Genomic DNA, 21859 nt, shown 5'->3' on the forward strand with positions numbered 1-21859 from the left:
AAGTGTTGGTATACCCAAGTGGGAGCAGTTTTACTTTCTAAATAAGTAACAATAGAAGACTGTTACTTAGTGAACCCCCTTATTGTATAGAGGTGTACTTCTCCAACTTTTAAATGCATGTGAATCAGGTGTGATCGGAGTCAGCAGGTCTAGGGTACAGTAGTTTCCTGTACTGGGTTATGGTAAGTCTGCTAGTCTGCATTTCGAACAAGCTCCCAAGTGATGTCAGTTCTGCTGGTTTGTGAACAATGCTTTGAATAGCAAGGATAATAGAAAGCACTTGGTCTAAGAGGTTAAATGACTTGTTCTAACTTATACACCGTCTCAGTACTGTTTTTAACAAACTGGAGTTTCCTATATAAATCACCTGTAATGGAATTGATTTTCACAGGGAAGTATCTAGAGAAAACAAATTTGTAACTTTCCATTTTAGAATTATAGAAATTAACTCCCTTGCAAGCATTCTAATAGAGCGGCATTAGCCTCAACTTTTCAATTGCTGTTAAGTGTATAGACAGAAATGGTTTGTGTTGAGAATGGACTGTTACATGTTTAATGCCAATCTTCTGTTGTTGCTTATTTAGAAAATAAAACCTCTCCCACTTGGGTATACCAAAACTTTAAAGAACTGTTGAGGTATATATTATGTTGCTTGAATTCATAATTGGATTGCTTGCTTTCAAGTCCTTAGCCCAGAACTGGAAGAAAGTGAACCAGTGGATCAGATCAAGAAAAAGAGAAATTTTGCTATCTGTGGTTTGTTTTGTTTTTCCTGATAGGCTCTTCTCTTTAACAACTTTCAGCAGTCTTTGAGTCCCAGAAATCAAACTTCAAGAGGTTCCTCAGGCCAGCAGTTAATAATCTCTTCTCATTGCTATCTGCTAAGATCTGAGATTTTATAGGAATTTTAGAAAATTTTACAGTTTTTTATTTTTAGATATAAGAAGAGTGCTTAGGACATAGCTGGAATTTAACAAATGAGTAAGTTTGAGAAGATCAGCTTTAGTTCTCAACTTGAGGTCCACAGACTAAAATTGTGGAAACTTTATCTTTGTTATATAATTAATTTTGTAATACAGGAAAGACTTAGACAACATTTATAGTAAGGGAGAAAAAGAGGCATCTAGAAGAGGTTATGTCCCACAGTCTCAATCTAGTTGCTACTGTTTTTTTCTTTTAAGCATTTTGAGAACTTGGTATTTTTATCTATAATTCTCATAGCAATCCTCTGTCTTGAGCATAATACTCCCTTTACTTTTTCAGATAAAGAAATTGATCAGCTGTTAAATAGCTTTGTTAAGGTCATACAACTACTAAATGGCAGAGCCAGTAGTCAAACTTAGATTTGCTGTCTGAATTTGAATTCCATGTGTGTGAAGTATGGCTTCTCAGTATAATGGCTTCTATTGATTGTTAGCTGTTAGTTGCTAGCAGAGAATCACATGGAAAATACTTTTTGTATTTTTGAGTAGAAAAATCATGTAGTCAAGTAGACTTTGGGGCAGGAACTATTTCCTGAGGTAGTAACTGGTTAAAAATCATAGGAAGTGTATCTTCCTTATTCATGGCAAGACTTGTAGAATTTGGCTGTTAAGGTACAGATCATCTGATAACTTAAAGAACTTTTTTTTTTTTTTTTTTTTTTTTGCTTTTTAGGGCTGCACCCATGGCATATGGGAATTCCCAGGCCAGGGGTCAAATCAGAGCTACGGCTGTGGCCTATATCACAGCCACAGCAACACGGGATCTGAGCTGCTTCTTCGACCTACACCACAGCTTATGGGAAGGCTGGATCCTTAACCCATTGAGCAAGGCCAGGGATTGAACCTGCATCCTCATGGATACTAGGCAGATTCGTTTCCACTGTGCCACAATGGGAACTCCCTTAAAGAACATTTTGAAAGGAAGCTCTGGGAAATAGGTCCTTAGAATGCAAAAACTAGAAGTTCCCTGGTGGTCTAATGGTTAAGGACTTGGCATTGTCACTGCTGTGGCTTGGGTTTGATCTTTGGCATGAGAACTTCTGTTTGCAGCAAGTGTAACCAAAAAGAAAGAAAGAAAGAAAGAAAGAAAACAGAAACTGTATCTCTGTCTTTAATACCATTATTGCTAATTAATAGTAATGCAACTGGAGGAACCAAATGAAATGACTTAGTAGTATTATATCGAATTTTTTTTCATGTAAGGATGCTAAAGCAGTATGTCACCTATAAACATGAAGGTGCATATAGTTTTCCAAAACAGAAGACCAGCCTTATAAATTATAATATTATCTAATTCCTTTTCTAACTTCTGCCTGTATATCTGTGATGATAATTTCCCCAAGGATATGGATAATTTATTTATGCTTATTTAGATAATATATTTCAGTAAAAATCTAGCCTGGCTAAATAACAAAATTAATTCATCCCCCTCAATTTTTCTATTGTCTGTTTTCCCAACTAATAACAGAGTCTTCTATAAAGAATATTTCTTCCCTAATCTAATCTATTTATATGTGGAATTATTCAGCCATTTCAATACCATAATTATAATGATATTTGCTATATATATCAAATATATAAATATATACCAGATAGGCCTATTTGATATTTTGCCCTCTGTACCTAGAGTAAAAATCAAGGAGTCATTTTATAAAACAGATGGACACTTAGAAGTGCTGATCCCTAGCTCCAAGGGCTAACATCTTCCTGCCTTCAAATCTTAACCATCTTCACACTGTGCTTGTTGAGACATCCTCTTTTTTGTTCTACATTAATTTCTTAGTTATTCCTTTCACGCACATACCCATTTTTTCTTCTGTTCTTCCTCCCTCTCCCAGTACATTTATACCTTCACATGCGAAGGAGATATCTAGGCTCTTAATTCTTTTGGCCATTGAATAAATAAATGTATTCAAAAGCGTATTACAGTTAGGGATATTGAAAGGATATGAATGATAAATGGGAATTTATTAGTTTGAAATATATAAAAATCAGACATATATCTATATATCTATATCTATCTATTAGGGAAGATAAATCCAAAGAGTTCTAAAGTTGTGGTAATATATAGCATCTTAAAAAATTGTAAAATTTGGAGTTCCCGGCGTGGCGCAGTGGTTAACGAATATAACTAGGAACCATGAGGTTGCTTGCGGGTTTGATCCCTGCCCTTGCTCAGTGGGTTAATGATCTGGCGTTGCAGTGAGCTATGGTGTAGGTTGCAGACACGGCTTGGATCCTGTGTTGCTGTGTCTCTGGCATAGGCTGGCAGCTACAGCTCCAATTAGACCCCTAGCCTGGGAACCTCCATATGTCACGGGAGCGGCCCAAGAAATGGCAAAACGACCAAAAAAAAAAATTGTAAAATTTTAGACAATTAGATCAAAAGTTAAAAGCAATTATCTTTAACTCTTATTTGGTTTATAGACCTATTTAAGAATTTGATTGAAATTTTGGACCCATTTCCTATAATAATGCACATCTCCATACATACACATACAAAACATGATAGATTTAGCTAACAAGGAGTACATTCTGCTGTAAACTATCTATAAATGTTGAATTTAAATATGAACAATTTAATACCTAGCTGAAAGCACAAGAAAGGATAAATCTCCCTTTGTCAAAATGACCAATAAGATGAAAACTAGTACAGAGGTCCTGGGGGTAGTTTTCAGATTCAGAAATAGTCTCAGCATTTATAAACTTGGGCTTTAAGGACTACATGAGGAAATGAGGTCCTGACCCTGCTCAAGGTAAGGAGCTGAAACTAAAACCTCTCCATAGACTAAAGACCCCAGGGAGGCCTCTCAACCTTAATAAAAGAAATAGAAGATTTTTGTCACCAACCTAGAGAGAGCACAAAGGAACATTGTTTTTGTTTTGTTTTGTTTTGTTTTAATCCAGGGCTATATATGGAAAAAAGCCTGGGTTAAAAAAAATCCCAGATTATACTGCACATGGGTTGAGGATCTAAAATCACCCTGTCCACTTGATAAACTGAGAAATTAACACACAAATTAGTTCTTGGATGACTTAACCTAGGACAGCTCTTCTAGAGGAACACTTCTGCCATCAAAGCCACTTAGGAGTTTCCAAAGGGAGAAAATTGTTATTAAAGATGAGCTTTAGAAAATTATAGAGGAGTTCCTGTCATGGCTCAGTGGTTAAGGAACCTAACTAGAATCCATGGGCACACAAGTTCGATCCCTGGCCTTGCTTGGTGGGTTAAGGATCCCGCCTTGCTGTGGCTGTGGTGTAGGCCGGCGGCTAAAGCTCTGATTGGACCCCTAGCCTGGAAACCTCCATACGCTGAGGGTGCATTCCTAAAAAGACAAAAAGACAAAAAAAATATAGAACATGAGGAAAGTGTTCATTAAGAAGAACAGTCAGTAGATGCTACAAATAGGAAGATTAATACCTTGAGAATTTGAGCTTGAGAGTCCAGTGAAGTCAAGTCGGCTAGAATTCTCCAGATAGAGCACTGGAGAGAAGAAACCTGCACAGAGCAAGATCTGGATCTCTGCTTAGGCTCCGTCTTGAGTATTTAGCTGATTACTGATCTGTGTATGCTTGTAAGGAAAATTACCCAAGGCTGGTGAAAAAACTACCTGAAAGATGATAGACAGCAGTGCCCAGCATTCATACAGGGCTAGGTATATCCTATTCCCACTAAAGTGATTAGAAAACTTTGAAGGGATATTAAATACTTGGAGGGTCTTGTTTCAGCTAGGCCTGGATGAAATGTTGCTCTGGTTTCATCTAAAAATTCTTAACAAAACCTGAAATGATCAAACTGTTTTAAAGTAATTAAGTGTATCCAGAACAAAGCTTAAAGATGTTAATAGAAATAATATGATTAAAAAGATAAATGAGAGAGAGTTTCATTCATGGGATGGCTGCATGACCTGCTCCCAAGCAAACAAGCATTACTGGTAAAAACTGTTTTTAAAAGCCAACCACTTAAATTCTCTGGGAAGTGTCCTTAGGACATACAGCGTATGGAGAAACATTTATTCAAGAAAGCATCCTAAAACTTGGTAGGAACAGCAAGAGTCTATGTGGGACTTTAGCCATGACAAATGACTGCCCTTCACTCCCACCCTCCATTAAGTTTGATGGAATCCTGACTCTAGGTGGACATGACCAAGAAGATAGCTCTCTCTCTCTCCTCTCTCTCCTTTCAGCTCCTAGTCAAGGGGTACAGTATCTTACAGGACAGAGCAGCATTTCTCATATTCTCCAGCTCTGAGTTAAAGAGGATAAATCATGGTGAATGTGACCACGAGATTGGGGGTTCCTTTTCTTCACCCAACTCTAAGGATGACAGGCAGAGAATACTGGAACCCTGAGCATCCTTGACCAGTTCACTTGTGGAAGGGATGTCCTAGTTTGGGAGAGGCAAGCAGAGAAGGCCAGAGATTTTGCCATAAGAACAGAGCTCAGAAGCTCTCCCCCAAAGGAATTTGACTGTATCTGAAACAGTGTGGGGAAGTTCAAGCCTAAAAACACTCTTGAAAACAATGAGTTTTGGTGGTAAGCAAATAAAAGGAGACTCCTTTTAATTAAGACCAAGAAGCTAACTGTAGGCCAGCTAGTACCCGGAAGAGAACTAGGGAAAGAAACAGCTAAGAGCCCTCCTGCAGTCAGAACAAACCTCAAAGACTCCTGGAAATTTACCCCTGCCTGAGTGTAACTGAATCACACTATGTAACAATCTCTGCCCTAAGGCATTTTGAAAACATTACAGCAATAAGACAACATTTAGTGGAGTCTTGCAGCTATGTATGATAGCCAATGAGTTAGAGAGCTTACACAAAAATCAAGGAAAGAGATAGTAAAAGAGAGTCCTGCTAAAACCAGTATCACCCTAGGGTGACTGTATTCATATCCAAGTGCCCTGAAGGAGTGACACTCAAGGTTCACGTGCAAGGGAAATGGACTTCACCGAAATAGCCTAGTCAAGTCACTGAACAAACAAGCAGAAAACAAACAAAAAAGATGGCCTTAGAGAAGTAAAAAACGTCATTGTCCAGAGATCCTCTGGTATATTACCTTTTAAAAAGGTCCAGTTTTCAACCAAAAATTATGAGACATGCAAAGAAACAGGAAAGCACAATTCATACATGGGGGAGAAACACAGGCAACAGAAACTACCTGTGGAAGGGGTCAGATTTCAGATTTGACTTTATAAATATACTCAAAAAACTAAAAGAAACCGTTTAAAAATGTTTTTTATTAGAGAGTTCCTGCCGTGGCACAGTGGGTTAAGAATCCATCTGCAGCTCGTGTCATTGCAGAAGTGTGGATTCGATTCCCAGCCCCAGTTGCAGCAGGTTAAAGGATCTGGCATTGTTGCAGCTGCAGCTTGGATTCAGTCCCTGCCTGGGTACTTCCATATGCTGCAGTTGTGGCCTAAAAATTAAAACAAAACAAAGCAATTAGCTGGAGTATAGTTGACTTACAGTGTTTCGGTGTTTCAGGTGTACAGCAAAGTAAACCACTTATACTTCTACTTATATCCATTCTTTTTTCCCATTTGGTTGTTACAGAATATTGAGTAATTTTCCTTGTGCTATAGAGTAGGTCCTTATTAGTTATCTGCTTTATATATTTTAGTGTTTATATGTTAATTCCATCCTCCCAGTTTACCCCACCTCTCTACAGTTTCCCTTCGGTAATCATAAGATTGATTTTGAAATCTGTGAGTTTGTTTCTATTTTATAAATAAGTTCTTTTGTATCATTTTTGTTAGATTCCACATATATGAATATGATAATCATCTTTCTCTGACTTGCTTCACTCAGTATGATAATCTCTAGATACATCCATGTTGCTGCAAATGGTATTATTTTGTTCTTTTTTATGGCTGAGTAATATTCCATTGTATGTATATATCACATCATTCTGCTATCAATGGACATATAAATTGCTTCCATGTCTTGGCTGTTGTAAATACTGCTTCACTGAACATTGGGGTGCATGTATCTTTTTTTTTTTTCTTTTGTCTTTTTTTGCTATTTCTTTGGGCTGCTCCTGTGGCATATGGAGGTTCCCAGGCTAGGGGTCGAATTGGAGCTGTAGCCACCAGCCTATGCCAGAGACACAGCAACGCAGGATCCAAGACGCGTCTGCAACCTACACCACAGCTCACGGCAACACCGGATCATTAACCTACTGAGCAAGGGCAGGGACCGAACCTGCAACCTCATGGTTCCTAGTCGGATTCGTTAACCACTGCGCCACGACGGGAACTCCCGATGTATCTTTTTGAATTATGATTTTCTCTGGATATATGCCTAGGAGTGGGGTTGTTGGATCATATGGTAGTTTTATATTTAGTTTTTTAGGAAACCTCCATATTGTTTTCCATAGTGGGGTTATACCAATTTACATTCCCACCAACAGTGTAGGAGAGCCAAAGAAACCCTTTGTTGTTTTTTCTTTTTTTTTTTTTTTTTCCATCTTTTTGCCATTTCTTGAGCTGCTCCTGCGGCATATGGAGGTTCCCAGGCTAGGAGTCGAATTGGAGCTGCAGCTGCTGGCCTATGCCAGAGCTACAGCAACGTGGGATCCGAGCCGAGTCTGCAACCTACACCACAGCTCATGGCAATGCCGGATCCCCAACCCACTGAGCAAGGCCAGGGATCGAACCTGCAACCTCATGGTTCCTAGTTGGATTCGTTAACCACTGAGCCACAGCGGGAACTCCTTTTTTTTTTTTTTTTTGAAGAAACCATTTTTAAAGAAGTAAAGGTATTACTTTATGATTACATTATGATAATGATGTCTCTTCAAAGACTATCAATAAAGATATAGAAATCATAAAAAGAACCAAAATGGAAATATTGGAGTTAAAAAGAACAATAACCAAAATGAAAAGTTCACTAGAAGTGCTCAACATTAAAATTGAACTGACGCAAGAATGAATCAGAAAACTTAAAAATAGATTGGTAGTGATTATAAATCTGAAGAATAGAGAGGAAAAAAGAATGAAGATAAATGAACAGAGCCTCAGAACAGAGCCATCTTTAAGTGCACGAGTGTATACTAAAGGGAGTACCAGAAGGAAAGAGGAGAGAAAAAGGAGAAAAAAGTATTTGAAGACATAATAGCTGAAAAATCCCCAAATTTGAGGAAAATAGTACGCATCTGAGAAACTGAATTAATTCTGACTTGTACAAGTGCCAAGAGGTTGACAGTGAAACACATCATACTAAAATACTGAAATCCAAAGCCAAAGAGAAAATCAAAGTGAGAGAGAGACAGACACTCATCATGTACAATAAAAGTGACATCTGACTTATCATAAACAACGGAGGCCAAAATACATGTTTAAAATACTGACAAAAATCTGTCAACCAACAATCTTATATTTATTGAAGCTATCTTTAAAAAATGAAGCCAAAGTAAAGACATCCTCAAGTAATCCCAAACTGAGATTGCTAGCCTTATGAGAACTACTACAGGGAGTTCCTCAAGTTGAAAGTAAGTGGTCTCTGCTGGTAGTTGGAATACAGAGTACCAAAGAACTCCAGTAAAGGTAAAAGTGCAGTTATAAACAGTAGTATATAAAAGACAGTATAAATGACAGTATAAATCTTCTTTTTACTTGTTTTAAAAGCAATTGCATAAAACAATATGCAAGTAATTGGTTTGAGGGACCTATAGTATATAGGTCATATAGAAATGTAATGTATTTGATAATAAAAGTACAAGGGGGTAAGTGGAGGCAAAGTTGTTTTGAAGTGAGGAAATGATGGCAGATGGTACAATGAATCCACAGGAACAAATGAAGAGAACTAGCAATAGTAATAAGAAGGTGAATATAACAAACTTCAACATATATACTTATTCTCTTTTCTCTTTGTAGCTTATTTAATGGGCATAGAATTATATAAAGCAATAATAATACCAATATATTGCTGGTTTTATGTCATATAGCTACAATTTATATAACAATAGTAATACAAAAAAGGGGAAGGAGGAATAGAGCTATATTAGAAGCATTTCTGTATTTTACTGCAATTAAGTTAGTAAAAATGTGAAGTTGATTCTGATAAGGTAAAATGCATATGGTTACTCTTAGAGCAACCTCTAAGAAAATAGCCAAAATATAGTGGGAAAATTGTTAAAGAAACTAAAAGGTTAAACTAAAAAATATTTACTTAATGCAAAAGAAAGCAGTAAAGAAAAAATAGAAGACCAAAAGAAAACATGAGATACATAGAAAACAAAAAATAAAATGGAAGACATAAATCTAACTGTATCAATAATCACATTAACTATTAGATACTGTGTGGCAGATACTGTGTAGCTGGATAAAAATCAAGATACAGCTATGCATTATCTACAGTAGACAGAGTGCTCAGACTCTTCCAAAAACAGGAGGTTTGCTCTGATACCAAACCCAAAGACAATACAAGAGGAAAAATTATAGGCCAGTATTTCTTATAAATACAGAGACAAAAATCCACAACAAAATGTTAGTGAACAATGTGGCATCAATACCGAAAGAATTATATACCATAACCCAACTTGGATTTATTCTAAGAATGTGAATTGTTTAACATCTGAAAATGGATTAATGTAAGATATATCAATAGGATAAGGGATAAAACCACACAATTATCTCAGTTGTCCTAGAAAAAAGCGTTTGACAAAACTCTTCATGTTGAACATGAACGATTTCAGTGAACTAGAAATACAAGGAAATTTCCTCATCTCGTTAAAGGAATCTACCCCCCACTCCAACTAACATTAGTTATACTTGATGGCAAAACTGGAGATAAGCAAGATCCACTTAAGATCAGAAATAAGACAAGAATGACTTTTTTTCCAGTTATAGTCAACGTTTTATTGGAGGTTTAATCTAGGACATCAGACACAAAAAAGAAATAAAAGGTATCAGATTGTAAAGGAAGAAATAAACTATATTTGTATATTGTGCAAGCTTGTATATGGAAAATCGTAAGGAATCCACATAAAAAGCTATTATAAATAGCAAATGAATTCAGCAAGTTTTTAGGGTGCCAGACCAATATATAAAAAACAATTGCGTTTTCTATATAGTAGCAATGAATAGACAGAAAACGAAATTGAGAGAACAATTCCATTTACAATAAAATAAAAGAGAATAAAAAAACCCTTATGAATAAATTTAACAAAATAAGAACAAAACGTATACTCTGAAAACTACAAAACACTTTTGAGGTAGAATGTCACTGAGAATTGCAGAAAAGATCTAGGAATCTTTCTTTCCACTGAAGCAGTAATTCAGCTAGCAAAAACAGAATCAACTTTTTATTATAGTTGATTTACAACGTTCTATCAATTTCTGCTCAGAAACAACTTTTTTTGAACTCTGGAATTTAATACAACTCTTAAAACAACTAGAGGGGTACTTAATGAAGAAAGAAGCTGCTAATTTTTTTTTTTTTTCTTTTAGGGCTGTATCCGTGGCATATGGAAATTCCCAAGCTAGGTTGTTGAATCAGAGCTACAGGCCTATACCACAGCCACAGCAATGCAAGATCTGAGCCACATCTGTGACCTACACCACAGCTCGTGGCAATGCTGGATCCTTAACCCACTGAGCAAGGCCAGGGATCGAATCTGTATCCTTGTGAATACTAATCGAGTTTGTTACCACTGAGCCACAGTAGGAACTTACTGTCACTAAATTTTGTTAAGAGAGCATTGTGGCTTTTTTTTTTTTTTTTTTTTTTTTTTGCCACAACTACTCACATTTTCTAGTTCAATGATGGTCAGGAGGATGGTAAGCCAGTCTTCCTGCTGTGACTTGTTGCTATTATTAGAGGGGGCAATACAGACCTGTCCTTAAAGCATTATGGTTGTGTATTTTGACCTGCCTGGTGACTTCCTGATAAACTGACTCAGAGGCTTACCTTAGTTTGACTGTTCTAAGAACTCTGTTGGGGCTGTAATGGCCTCCCAGGTGGTGTTTATGGAAAATATTTAAGGGCATATACTATCCTCAGCTGCCTGGGTTAAGGGACAATAGACAGGACAAGCAGCAGACAGACTGAAAAGCTTAGAAGATATCAGGAAAGGAGATACATGAGGGAATAAGGGCTTTGAAAAACTCCCCTGTATACTAAGGAAACTTAGATGGGCAAGGCATACCCAAGGCTAGATGCATGTTCAGCAAACACTGAGAAGACTCTAAGCTTTCATCTCTGACTGATCTTTAGGCTCTGCATAAATAGGAAGTCAAGGCTAAAGAAGATTTATAAATAGCCTGGCCCTAAGTTTTCAAAATTTAAATAAAAACAGAAATCTAAGAAACTCAGTGAACATTAAGTAGGGTAAATTCAGAGATACATCAAAATCAAACTGTCAAGAGCCAAGAAAGAAGAGAAAATCTTGATAGCAGCAAGAGGAAAGTGAATAATTTTGTACCAGAAATTCTCAGTGAGGTATAATAATGCCAGTTTCTCGTTAGGAAGCATGGAGGCCAAAAGGCAGTGGGATAACATAGTGTTGAAAGAAAAGATACCATCAATTAAGAATTCTAATACCAACAAAATTATCCCTCAGAAATGAAGGAGAAATTAAGACTGCCAGATAAACAAAAGTAGAGGAAGTTAATACCTAGCAAAATTCCCTACAAGAACTGCTAGAGGTAGTATTTCAGATTAAAATGAAAAGATACTAGAGAATAACTCGGTTAAGTCAAACGAAGAAACAAAGAAAACTGGTTACTATAATTGATAGATAAAAAAGTCAAGTATTGTATTTTTGGTTAGTAACTTTTTTCCCTATATTATTTAAAAAGCAAATGCATAAAACAAGTATTATGAATCTGTTAATGGATATAAAATGTATAATTACATAATTTAGGACAATAGCGATATAAGGGGAGATGGTACTTTCTACAAGCAAAATTTTGATATGCTAATGAAAGTAATTTAGGATAAATTCAAACTAGATTGTTATAAATTTAGGATGCTAATGTAATCCCCATGGTAACCACTTAAGAAAATAACTTAATGTATGAAAAGGAAATGAGGGAGTCAAAATAGTACACTAGAAAAATCCATTTGACAAAAAACAAAAGTGTAATGGAGGAACTGAGAAAAAAAATGACATTGAGGAAAAAATTGCAAAATGGAAAAGTAAGTATTCCTTATCAATTATCCCTTTAAATGAAGTAAGCTCTCTAATTTAAAGGCGATTGCCAGAATGGATTAAAAACATGATTGAAATAAATCATGTCTGCAAGAGACCCACTTTAGATCCAATGACACAAATAAGTTGAAAGTGAAAAAATAGAAACTGATATCCCATGCAAATAGTAACTAAAAGAGAGCTGAAGTGCTATAATAGTATTAGACAAAATAGATTTTATGTCAAAAATTGTTATGAGACAAAGCATTATGTATCTATTTAAAAACACTAAGCGAGTTCCCTTTGTGGCTCAGCAGTAACAAATCTGACTAGTATCCATGAGGATGCGGGTTTGATCCCTGGCCTCGCTTAGGGGGTTAAGGATCTGGCATTCCTATGAGCTGTGGCATAGGCCCACAGCTGCAGCTCTGATTCAGCCCCTAGCCTGGGAACCTCCATATGCCGTGGGTGCAGCCCTAAAAAAAACCAAAACAATGACAACAACAACAAAAAAAACAAACCCACAAACACTAAGAAGATATAGCAGTTATAATCATATACACATACAACAACAGGACCCCAAAATATATGAAGCAAAAATTGACAGAATTAAAGAGAGAAATACAGAGTTATTCAATAATAGTTGAAGACTTCACTACTTTTTAAATTTTTTATTGAGATATATTTGATGTAATATTAGTTGCCAGTGTATAAGTTTTTTTTCTTGTGATGAGAACTTTTTACTCTCTTAGAAACTTAGAAAAATACAGTAGTGTTATTCATTATAGTCACTATGCTGTACATTATATCCCAGACACTTATTCATTTTATAAATAAGAAATTAGTATCTTTTCACTAACTTTATGCATTTTGCTCACCTTCCACTCCCTGTCTCTGGCAACCACCAAACTGTTCTCTGTATCTATGAGTTGGGTTTTTTGTCTTTTTGTTTTGTTTTGTTTTTAGATTCCACATGTAAGTGAGACCATATGGTATTTGTCTTTCTATGACTTATTTTGCTTAGCATAAGGTCCTCAAGGTCCGTCCATGTTGTTGCAAATGGAAGCATTTTTTGTTTTTTCTTTTTTGGCCACCTCACAGCATATGGAGTTCCCGGACCAGGGATCAGATCTGAGCCACAGTTGTAACCTAAGCTGCAGCTGGAGGTTTGCCAGATCCTTGACCCACTGTACTGGGCCAGGGATTGAACCTGTGTCCCAGTGCTCAAGATACCACCCATCTCCTTGTGCCACAGTGGGAACTCCTGGGAGCATTTCTTGACTTTGTGACTTTGATTTGAATTTCCATGATAATAGTGATATTGAGCATTTTTCATATATCTATTGACCATCTGTGTGTCTTCTTTGGAAAAAATGTCTAATTAGATCATCTTCCCATTTTTAAATCATTTTTTTAAGTATTGAGTTATATGAATTCATTATATATTTTAGATATTGATGTCTTATCAGACATAGGATTTGCAAATATTTTCTCACATTTGGTAGGTCGCCTTTTCATTTTTGATGATTTCCTTTGTAATACAAAAGGTTTTCAGTTTGATATAACTCTACTTTTTTATTTTTGCTTTTGGTGTCAAATCAAAAAAATCATTGCCAATTCAGATGTCAGGGAGCTTACTGCCTATATTTTCTTGTAGGAGTTTTATGGCTCCAGGCCTTATGTTTAAATCTCGAATCCAGAGTTCCCACTGTGGTTCAGCAGAAACAAATCTGAATAGTATCCATAAGGATGCATGTTGGATCCCTGGACTTGCTCAGTGGGTTAAGGATCCAGTGTTACCATGAGCTGTAGCATAGGTCACAGATATGGCTCAGATCTGGCATTGCTGTGGCTGCAGCATAGGCCGGCAGCTTCAGCTCCAATTCAACCCCTAGCCTTGGGTGCAGCCCTAAAAAGACCATAAATAAGTAAATAAATAAATCTTTAATTCATTTCGAGTTGATTTTTGTGTATGACGTAAGGGTCCAGTTTCATTCTTTTGCATGTAACTGTCCAATTTTTCCAACATCATTTAAGATACTATCCTTTCCCTGTTGCCTGCTTCTGTTTAATTAATAGCCATAAATTAATTATCCATATATGCATAGATTTATTTCTGGCTCTCTTTTCTGTTCCACTGATCTATGTGTTTTTTCTTATGCCAATACCATACTGTTTTCATTACTATAGCTTTGTAATATAGTTTGAAATCAGAGTGTGAAATGCTTTCAGTTTTGGTTTTCTTTCTCAAGATTGCTTTGGCTATTAAATGTCTTTTGTGGTTCCACAAAAACTTTGGGATTATTCTATTTCTGATTGATAAATGCCATTGGATTTTGATAGGTATTTCAATGAATCCATGGATTGCTTGGGTGGTATGGACATTTTAACAACATTATTTCTTACAATCCATGAGCACAAACTATCTTTCCATTTATTTGTGTTTTCTTCAGTTTTTTTAAATCAGTGTCGTATAGTTCTCAGAATACAGGTCTTTCACATCCTTGGTTAAATTTATTCCTAGGTATTCTATTCTTTTGATGCATTTTAAAATGGGATTGTTTTTCCTAATTTCTTTTAGTAACAACTTGTTGTTCGTGTATAGAAATGCAACTGATTTTTACATATTGATTTTGTATACTGCATCTTTACTGAGTTCATTGATTAATTCTAACAGGTTTTGGGGGGTTGAGATTTTCAGTTTCTTTAGATATAATATGTCATTTGCAAATAGATACAGTGTTACTTCTTTCCAATTTGGATGCCTTGTTTCTTTTATTTGTTTAATTGCTCTGACTAGGATTTCTGGTACTATGTTGAATAAAAATGGCAAGAGTAAGTATCCTTGTCCTATTTTTGAGTTCAGAGAAAAGATTTAAATTTTTTGCCACTCATTATGGTGTTAGCTGTGGATACTTTAAATAATGAACAGAAGATAATCCATTATAAAAGAATTAAGATCAAAAAGGAAATAAAAGACTGTATAACTCTATAAGCCAACTAGATCTAATAGATGTATATAATCTCTACCCAAAAAGAGGATATAGAGACTTCTTGGGTGCAAATTGTATATTCTGTAGAATAGACCATATGATAAATCATAAAATGAATCTCGGGAATTTTTAAAAGGTGAAATCATATAAGTGTCTTCTCCAACCATGATGGAATGAAACTCATAAGTAACAGGAAAACTGGAAAATTCACAAAATTTGAAAATTAAACTACATACTCTTAAACAACCAATGGGTCAAATAAGACATCATGAGGAAAATTAGAAAATACTTTGAGATGAATGAAAAGGAAAACACAACATACCAAAACTTAAGGAATTATATAATGAAAGCAGTGCTGATAGAGAAATTTATAGCTTCACTGGCCTACATTTAAAAAGAAAGATCTTGGAGCTCTTTTATGACACAGGAGTTTAAAGATTGGGCATTGTCTCTACAGAGGCTTGGGTCACTGCTATAGTGGGGATTCGTTCTCTGGCCCAAGAACTTCTACATGCCACAAGCACAGAGAAAAAATATGAAATTAAAAATAAATAAAAAATTAAAAAATGAAGATCTCAAATCAACAACTTAACTTTATATCTTAAGGAATTAGAAAAATAAGAGCAAATAAGACCCAAAGCTAGCAGAAGGAAGAAAATAATAAAGATTAGAATAGAGATAAATGAAATAAAGAATACAAAAACAGTAGAGAGTTTAATGAAATAGAGAAAAGAAAATTAACAAAAGTTGGCTTTTTGAAAAGACCAACAAAATTGATAAGCTTTTGTAGCTAAGCTAAGAATAAAAGAAGACATAAATTATTAAAGTCAGATACGAAACTGAGTATATTACTCTGAGAAAAATGATTATAGAATAATAACAATGAATAATTGTATACAACAAAGTAGATGACCTAGATGAAATGGACAAATACATGAATTACCAAAACTGTATTAAGAAGAAATAGGAAATCTGGACAGATGTATATCTATTGAATAGCAGATGTATATCTATCAAATATCAGACATATATCTGATTGAACCAGTAATTTAAAACCTCCCAACAAAGAAAAGCTCTGGACTTGATAGCTTCACTTGTGAATTCTTCCAAACACGTGAAGAAGAATTAACACCAATTCTTCTCACATTCTTCCAAAATATATAAGATGGAACAGTTCTGTGTCCAGCATTACTCTATTACCAAAGCCAGGAAAAGATGTCACAAGAAAGAAAATTACAGACCAATATATCTTATGAATACACATGTAAAATATGCTAAAGAAAATACTAGCAAACTGAATTCACCAGCATATTAAAAGGATTATATACCAAGGCCAAGCAGGATTTACTGTAGGAATTTTAAGTATGGCTGAATGTCAGGAAATCAATCAGTGTAATACACTTCATTGAAAGAATGAAGGAGCAAAATCACCTAATCATCTCAATTGATGGTTAAAAAAGTAATTGATAAAATCCAACACCTTTTCATGACAAAAATCAGTTCCTAAAAACTTATTCAGCAAACTAGGAATAGAAGAGAACTTCCTCAACATTATAAAAGGCATTTGTCAAAAACCCACAGTTAACATCATACTCAATGATGAAGGACCAAAACTTTCCCCCTAAGTTTGGGAACAAGATGATTTCTGCTTTCACCATTGCTGTTCAGCATTGTACTAGAAGTTCTAGCCAGAGCAATTAGGCAAGAAAGAAAAAAATATATTCAAAACGGAAAAGAAAGTAAACTTCTTTTCACACATAATCCTATATATGGAAAATCCTCTATGTAGAAAATTCTAAAGAATCCACAAAAATTTATTAGAGCTAATGGATGAATTCAGCACAGTTCAGGGTGTATGATCAATATGCAAAATTCATTTCTATTTCTAAACACTATCAATAAGCAATTCAAAAAGGAAATTGAGAAAACAAATCTTTTCACAGTAGCATCAAAAAGTATAAAATACTGGAGTTCCCATTGTGACTCAGCAGTAACAAACCTAATATCCATGAGGAGGCATGTTTGATCCCTGGCCTTACTGAGTGGGGTGAGGATCCGGCATTGCTGTGAGCTGTGGTGTAGACTGGCAGCTCTGGCTCCAATTCAGTCCCTAGCCTGGGAACTTCCATATTCCACAAGTACAGCCCTAAACAAAACCAACAAACAAAAAAGTAAGATACTTAGGAATAAATCTAACCAAGGATGGTCAAGACTTATAAACTGAAAACTATAAAACACTGCTGAAATAAATTAAAGAAGACCTAAATAAAGGACAGATATTTGTGTATATGTATTCATTGGAACACTTGAAGATGGCAATACTTCCCAAAGGAGTTTACAGAATCAATACAACCCCTTTCAGAATTCCAGTGGCTTTTTTGCAGAAATGGAAAAGCTGATTCTAAATTTTATATGGAGTTGTAAGTGACCTGGAATAGTTACAACCATCTTCAAAACAAAGTTGGAAGACTCACAATTCTTGATTTCGAATTTACTACAAATCTACCTTGTATCAAAAAATGTGGTATCAAGAGAATGAGGAGATGAGCCACAGACTGGAGAGAGTATTTTCAGAAAGCTGTGCCTGATAAAGGCTGTTATCCTTTGTTGTGCAAGGAACTCTGAAAACTCAATAGTAAGAAAAAGAACAACCTAATTAAAAATGGACAAAAGACCTGATCAGATGCCTCACCAGAGAACATACACAGATGTCAGTGAAGCATATGAAAAGATGCTCTACATCATATATCATTAGGGAATTGCAAATTTAAACAGCATTGATGTATCACTACACACCCATCAGAATTGCTTTTCCCACTGCACCATGATGCTTCTGTAGTTATTCATTTTTATCTGTATAACGTTTTTAGGATTACTCTTGTCTTTATTGATCATTTTTCCTCTGGATATAAAACTACTTGTTTTTACCATGCCAATACAGCCATCTTATTTTAGCATTATAGCATACTTTGGCACATATAAAGTATATACTACCTGGATTTTATATTTTTTGTTAATTAAATTCTCCACCAGGCCTTTATATCTCGCTTCCATTGAATCCTAAAAAAATAGTAGTTGAATAGTTTCTATCTAAAGAGAAGACTTTGTGGAGAAGGTAGGTTTGAGCACCTGCTTGAAATATCTGTGGGACTGAATGGATGGAGAGATCCGAAGGTGGAAGAGCTTTGGCACAAAGTCCTAGTAGCAGCTAGTTTGATGCATTCAGGACATATGTATTAAATTTAAAAGGCCTGAATGATTTGACAAAGGAGGTAAGAACATAAAATGGAAAAAAGACAGTCTTTCAGAAGCATTGCTAGGAAACCTGGACAGCTGCATGCAAATAAATGAAACTAGAACACACCCTCACACCATGCACAAAAATAAACTCAAAATGGCTTAAAGACTTAAATATAAGACAAGACACCATCAAACTCCCAGAAGAGAACAGAGGCAAAACATTCTCCAACATCAACCTTACAAATATTTTCTCAGGTCAGTCTCCCAAAGCAACAGAAAGAAAAGGAAAACTAAACCAATGGGACCTAATCAAACTGACAAACTTTTTGCACAGCAAAGGAAACCAAAAAGAAAACAAAAAGACAACTTACAGAATGGGAGAAAATAGTTTCAAATGATGCAACGGACAAGGGCTTAATCTCTAGAATATACAAGCAACTTCTACAACTCAACAGCAAAAAAGCTAACAACCCCATTGAACAATGCGCAAAAGACCTGAATAGACATTTTTCCAAGGGAGATGTACAGATGGCCAACAAGCACATGAAAAAATGCTCCACATCCCTGATTATGAGAGAAATGCAAATCAAAACTACCATGAGATACCACCTCACACTAGTCAGAATGGCCATCATTTTTTTTTTTAAAGAATGGCCATCATTAATAAGTCCACAAATAACAAATGCTGGAGGGGGTGTGGAGAAAGGGAACCCTCCTGAACTGTTGGTGGGAATGTAAGCTGGTACAACCACTGTGGAGAACAGTATGGAGGTACCTTGGCAATCTATACATAGAACTACCGTATGCCCCAGCAATCCCACTCTTGGGCATATCTCTGGACAAAACGTTCCTTAAAAAAGACACATGCACCCACATGTTCATTGCAGCACCATTCACAATAGCCAAGACATGGAAACAACCCACATGTCCATCGACAGATGATTGCATTAGGAGGATGTGGTATATACACACACAATGGAATACTACTCAGCCATAAAAAAGATTGAAATAATGCCATTTGCAGCAACATGGATGGAACTAGAGACTCTCATCCTGAGTGAAGTAAGTCAGAAAGAGAAAGACAAATACCATATGATATCACTTATATCTGGAATCTAACATAAGGCACAAAGGAACCTTTCCACAGAAAAGAAAATCATGGACTTGGAGAATAGAGTTGTGGTTGCCAAGGGGGAGGGGAAGGGAGTGGGGTGGTTGGGGACCTTGGGGTTAATGGATACAAACTATTGCCTTTGGAATGTATCAGCAATGAGATCCTGCTGTATAGCACTGGGAACTATGTCTAGTCACTAATGATGAAGCATGATAATGTGCAAAAATAGAATCTGTATATGTATGTGTAACTATGTCACCATGCAGTACAGTAGAAAAAAAAATTGTATTGGGGAAATAACTATTAAAAAAATTAAGAAAAATTAAAAAGACAAAAAAAAATGCCTGAATGAAGATGTGGTGGTAGGAATGTAACCCTGAAACATTTCAGAAACTATGCCTCATGTTTGTAATATTTAACATGGGCAAGGTCCTTAGCTCTTAGCGATTTGGGGGTAGGACAGCAACCACTGAGGAAACCCCATATTTCGAAAGAATTTGAGAAGATTGTCTATTGTGTCAACCATACTTAAATATTTTTTAAGGAAAGGAAACAAAGTTGACCTTTATTTTAAAAAAAAAAAGTAAGAACATGAAATGAAACACTGTCTTGGGTTTTGCTCATAAACATGGTTATTATGTTTACAGTATCTGTCACTAGATGGAGTCCATGAGTTCAGGGAACTTTCATTTGGACTTCTCTATGTATCTCTTCCTATGGTTCCTTTTCTGTGCATTTGAATAGGAGAATAGTTTTTTAAAAATCGACAAATGGATTTGAATGACAGAATTTTTAGATTTGCCTTAACAGAAAAACCATGAGTTTGTAAAATAGCAAAATAATCTTCAATTATTCACATTCCCACTCTCCATTTTTTTTTTTTTTGAAAAAGTCTCTAAAACCGCAGTTTAATATCAGTTCTGCATTTTCCTGGTAGTAAGAGTGTTTTTAATATGACTTATTGTTGAATGTGAATTATCTTGTTATCTTCTGCGTGAGCGCCCTCCCCCCCGCCTCCAGAGCTCTTGATTTCAACCAGTTATACATTTCCCCCTACCCCTCATAAGCTTTCTGTATGCAAGGCAACATGCGGGCGAGGTATGATCTAATTCCTTTTTTGTCTTTCTGCTACAGCACATGCCCTTATAGTCGGCCTCCCTTTGGCTATGGAAATTTTCCAAGTTCAATGCCAGAATGCCTTGGTTATTATGAAGACAGGTACCAAAAACATGAAGCTATGTTTTCAGCTTTAAATAGAGACTATCCTTTTAGAGACTACCCAGATGAACGAGCACACAGTGAAGATTCTCGGAGTTGTGAGAGCATGGATGGGACCTCCTACTACAACAGTCATAGCCACAGTGGGGAGGAATACTTAAATCCCATGCCTCAGCTGGACATTGGAGCCTTGGAGAACGTCTTCACAGCCCCGACATCAACTCCTTCTAGCATCCAGCAAGTCAATGTCACTGACAGTGATGAGGAGGAAGAAGAAAAAGTGCTCAGGAATTTATAATTTTAAAACAAATATGCACAGAAAATAAACATTTCTTAAAATATATTCTGGGTCAGTTGGTGTGAGAAAAAAAGCCTAGAATGCTTTGCTGAGAGTTTTCAGCCATGATTTGAGGAGTCAAAACCAAATGCAATTTATGCCTTCATAAAGCTTTGATTAGTGAAACTGGAGTCCTGATGTTTCATCATAGGACTATTTAAGAGATGAAGTAGTTTATTTTTGTGGCTGAAATCTGCTTCAACATACATTATCATTACTTTATCTTGGAACATGCAAAATACTGATTCCTCACAATTGTTTGTGGGGAGAGGGAGTATAATCTGGCATGACAAGTGTGATTTGTATTTTATCTCATTTATTTATTTTTCTTATATGATTTTTTGTTTGGTGTTCACGTAGTACTTACAGATATTTCAGTTTTTATGTAACATTTTGAAAATATTTTGGTAACTTTTAGTAGTGAACTGGGACTCAGTTACTAAATTTAATTTGCACTAATAACCAATAATAAGTTGCAAATGTGTTTTAATGGCATCTGAGTAATTCCTTCATCTTAATTAGTCATTTCTGTTCCTTAACGTTTTAATCATCTCTTTTGGATATCTTTTTCCATTTGGTATGCATTGTTCTACTTTTGTTATAATTAAATAAACATAGAGAAAATTGTTCTTGTTGGGTGTTTTTTGTTTGGGGGATAGACATAAGGAAAACAAGTGTTGCTCAGATAAGAGTAGTTTCCATACCATGTGCAGATATTTATTTTTGCTTAATAATCTCTAGAATTGTGCAGATCCTATTAGCTTATTTGAAACTGTATCAACAAAGATGGTGTGCTTATATTCTGATGCCATTTCCAAACTCTTTACAGATGTATATCTGTGAC

At 35.7% G+C, this 21859-nt stretch overlaps 1 protein-coding gene across 2 annotated transcripts in view; it reads left to right on the forward strand.

Annotated features, from left to right (window-relative positions):
* Window positions 1-21623, forward strand: part of SOX30 (SRY-box 30) — a 35587-nt gene extending 13964 nt beyond the window's left edge. The window contains exon 5 of one of the 2 annotated variants that reach the window (XM_003134105.5): window positions 20595-21623. In XM_003134105.5, the coding sequence (XP_003134153.1) occupies window positions 20595-20976 (382 nt within the window). In that variant the 3' untranslated portion in view covers window positions 20977-21623. The remainder of the gene's footprint in view (window positions 1-20594) is intronic. The other variant, XM_003359837.4, reaches the window with a different exon arrangement.

This window comes from Sus scrofa, chromosome 16 (assembly GCF_000003025.6).
Source record: "Sus scrofa isolate TJ Tabasco breed Duroc chromosome 16, Sscrofa11.1, whole genome shotgun sequence".
Classification (NCBI taxonomy): Eukaryota; Metazoa; Chordata; class Mammalia; order Artiodactyla; family Suidae; genus Sus; species Sus scrofa.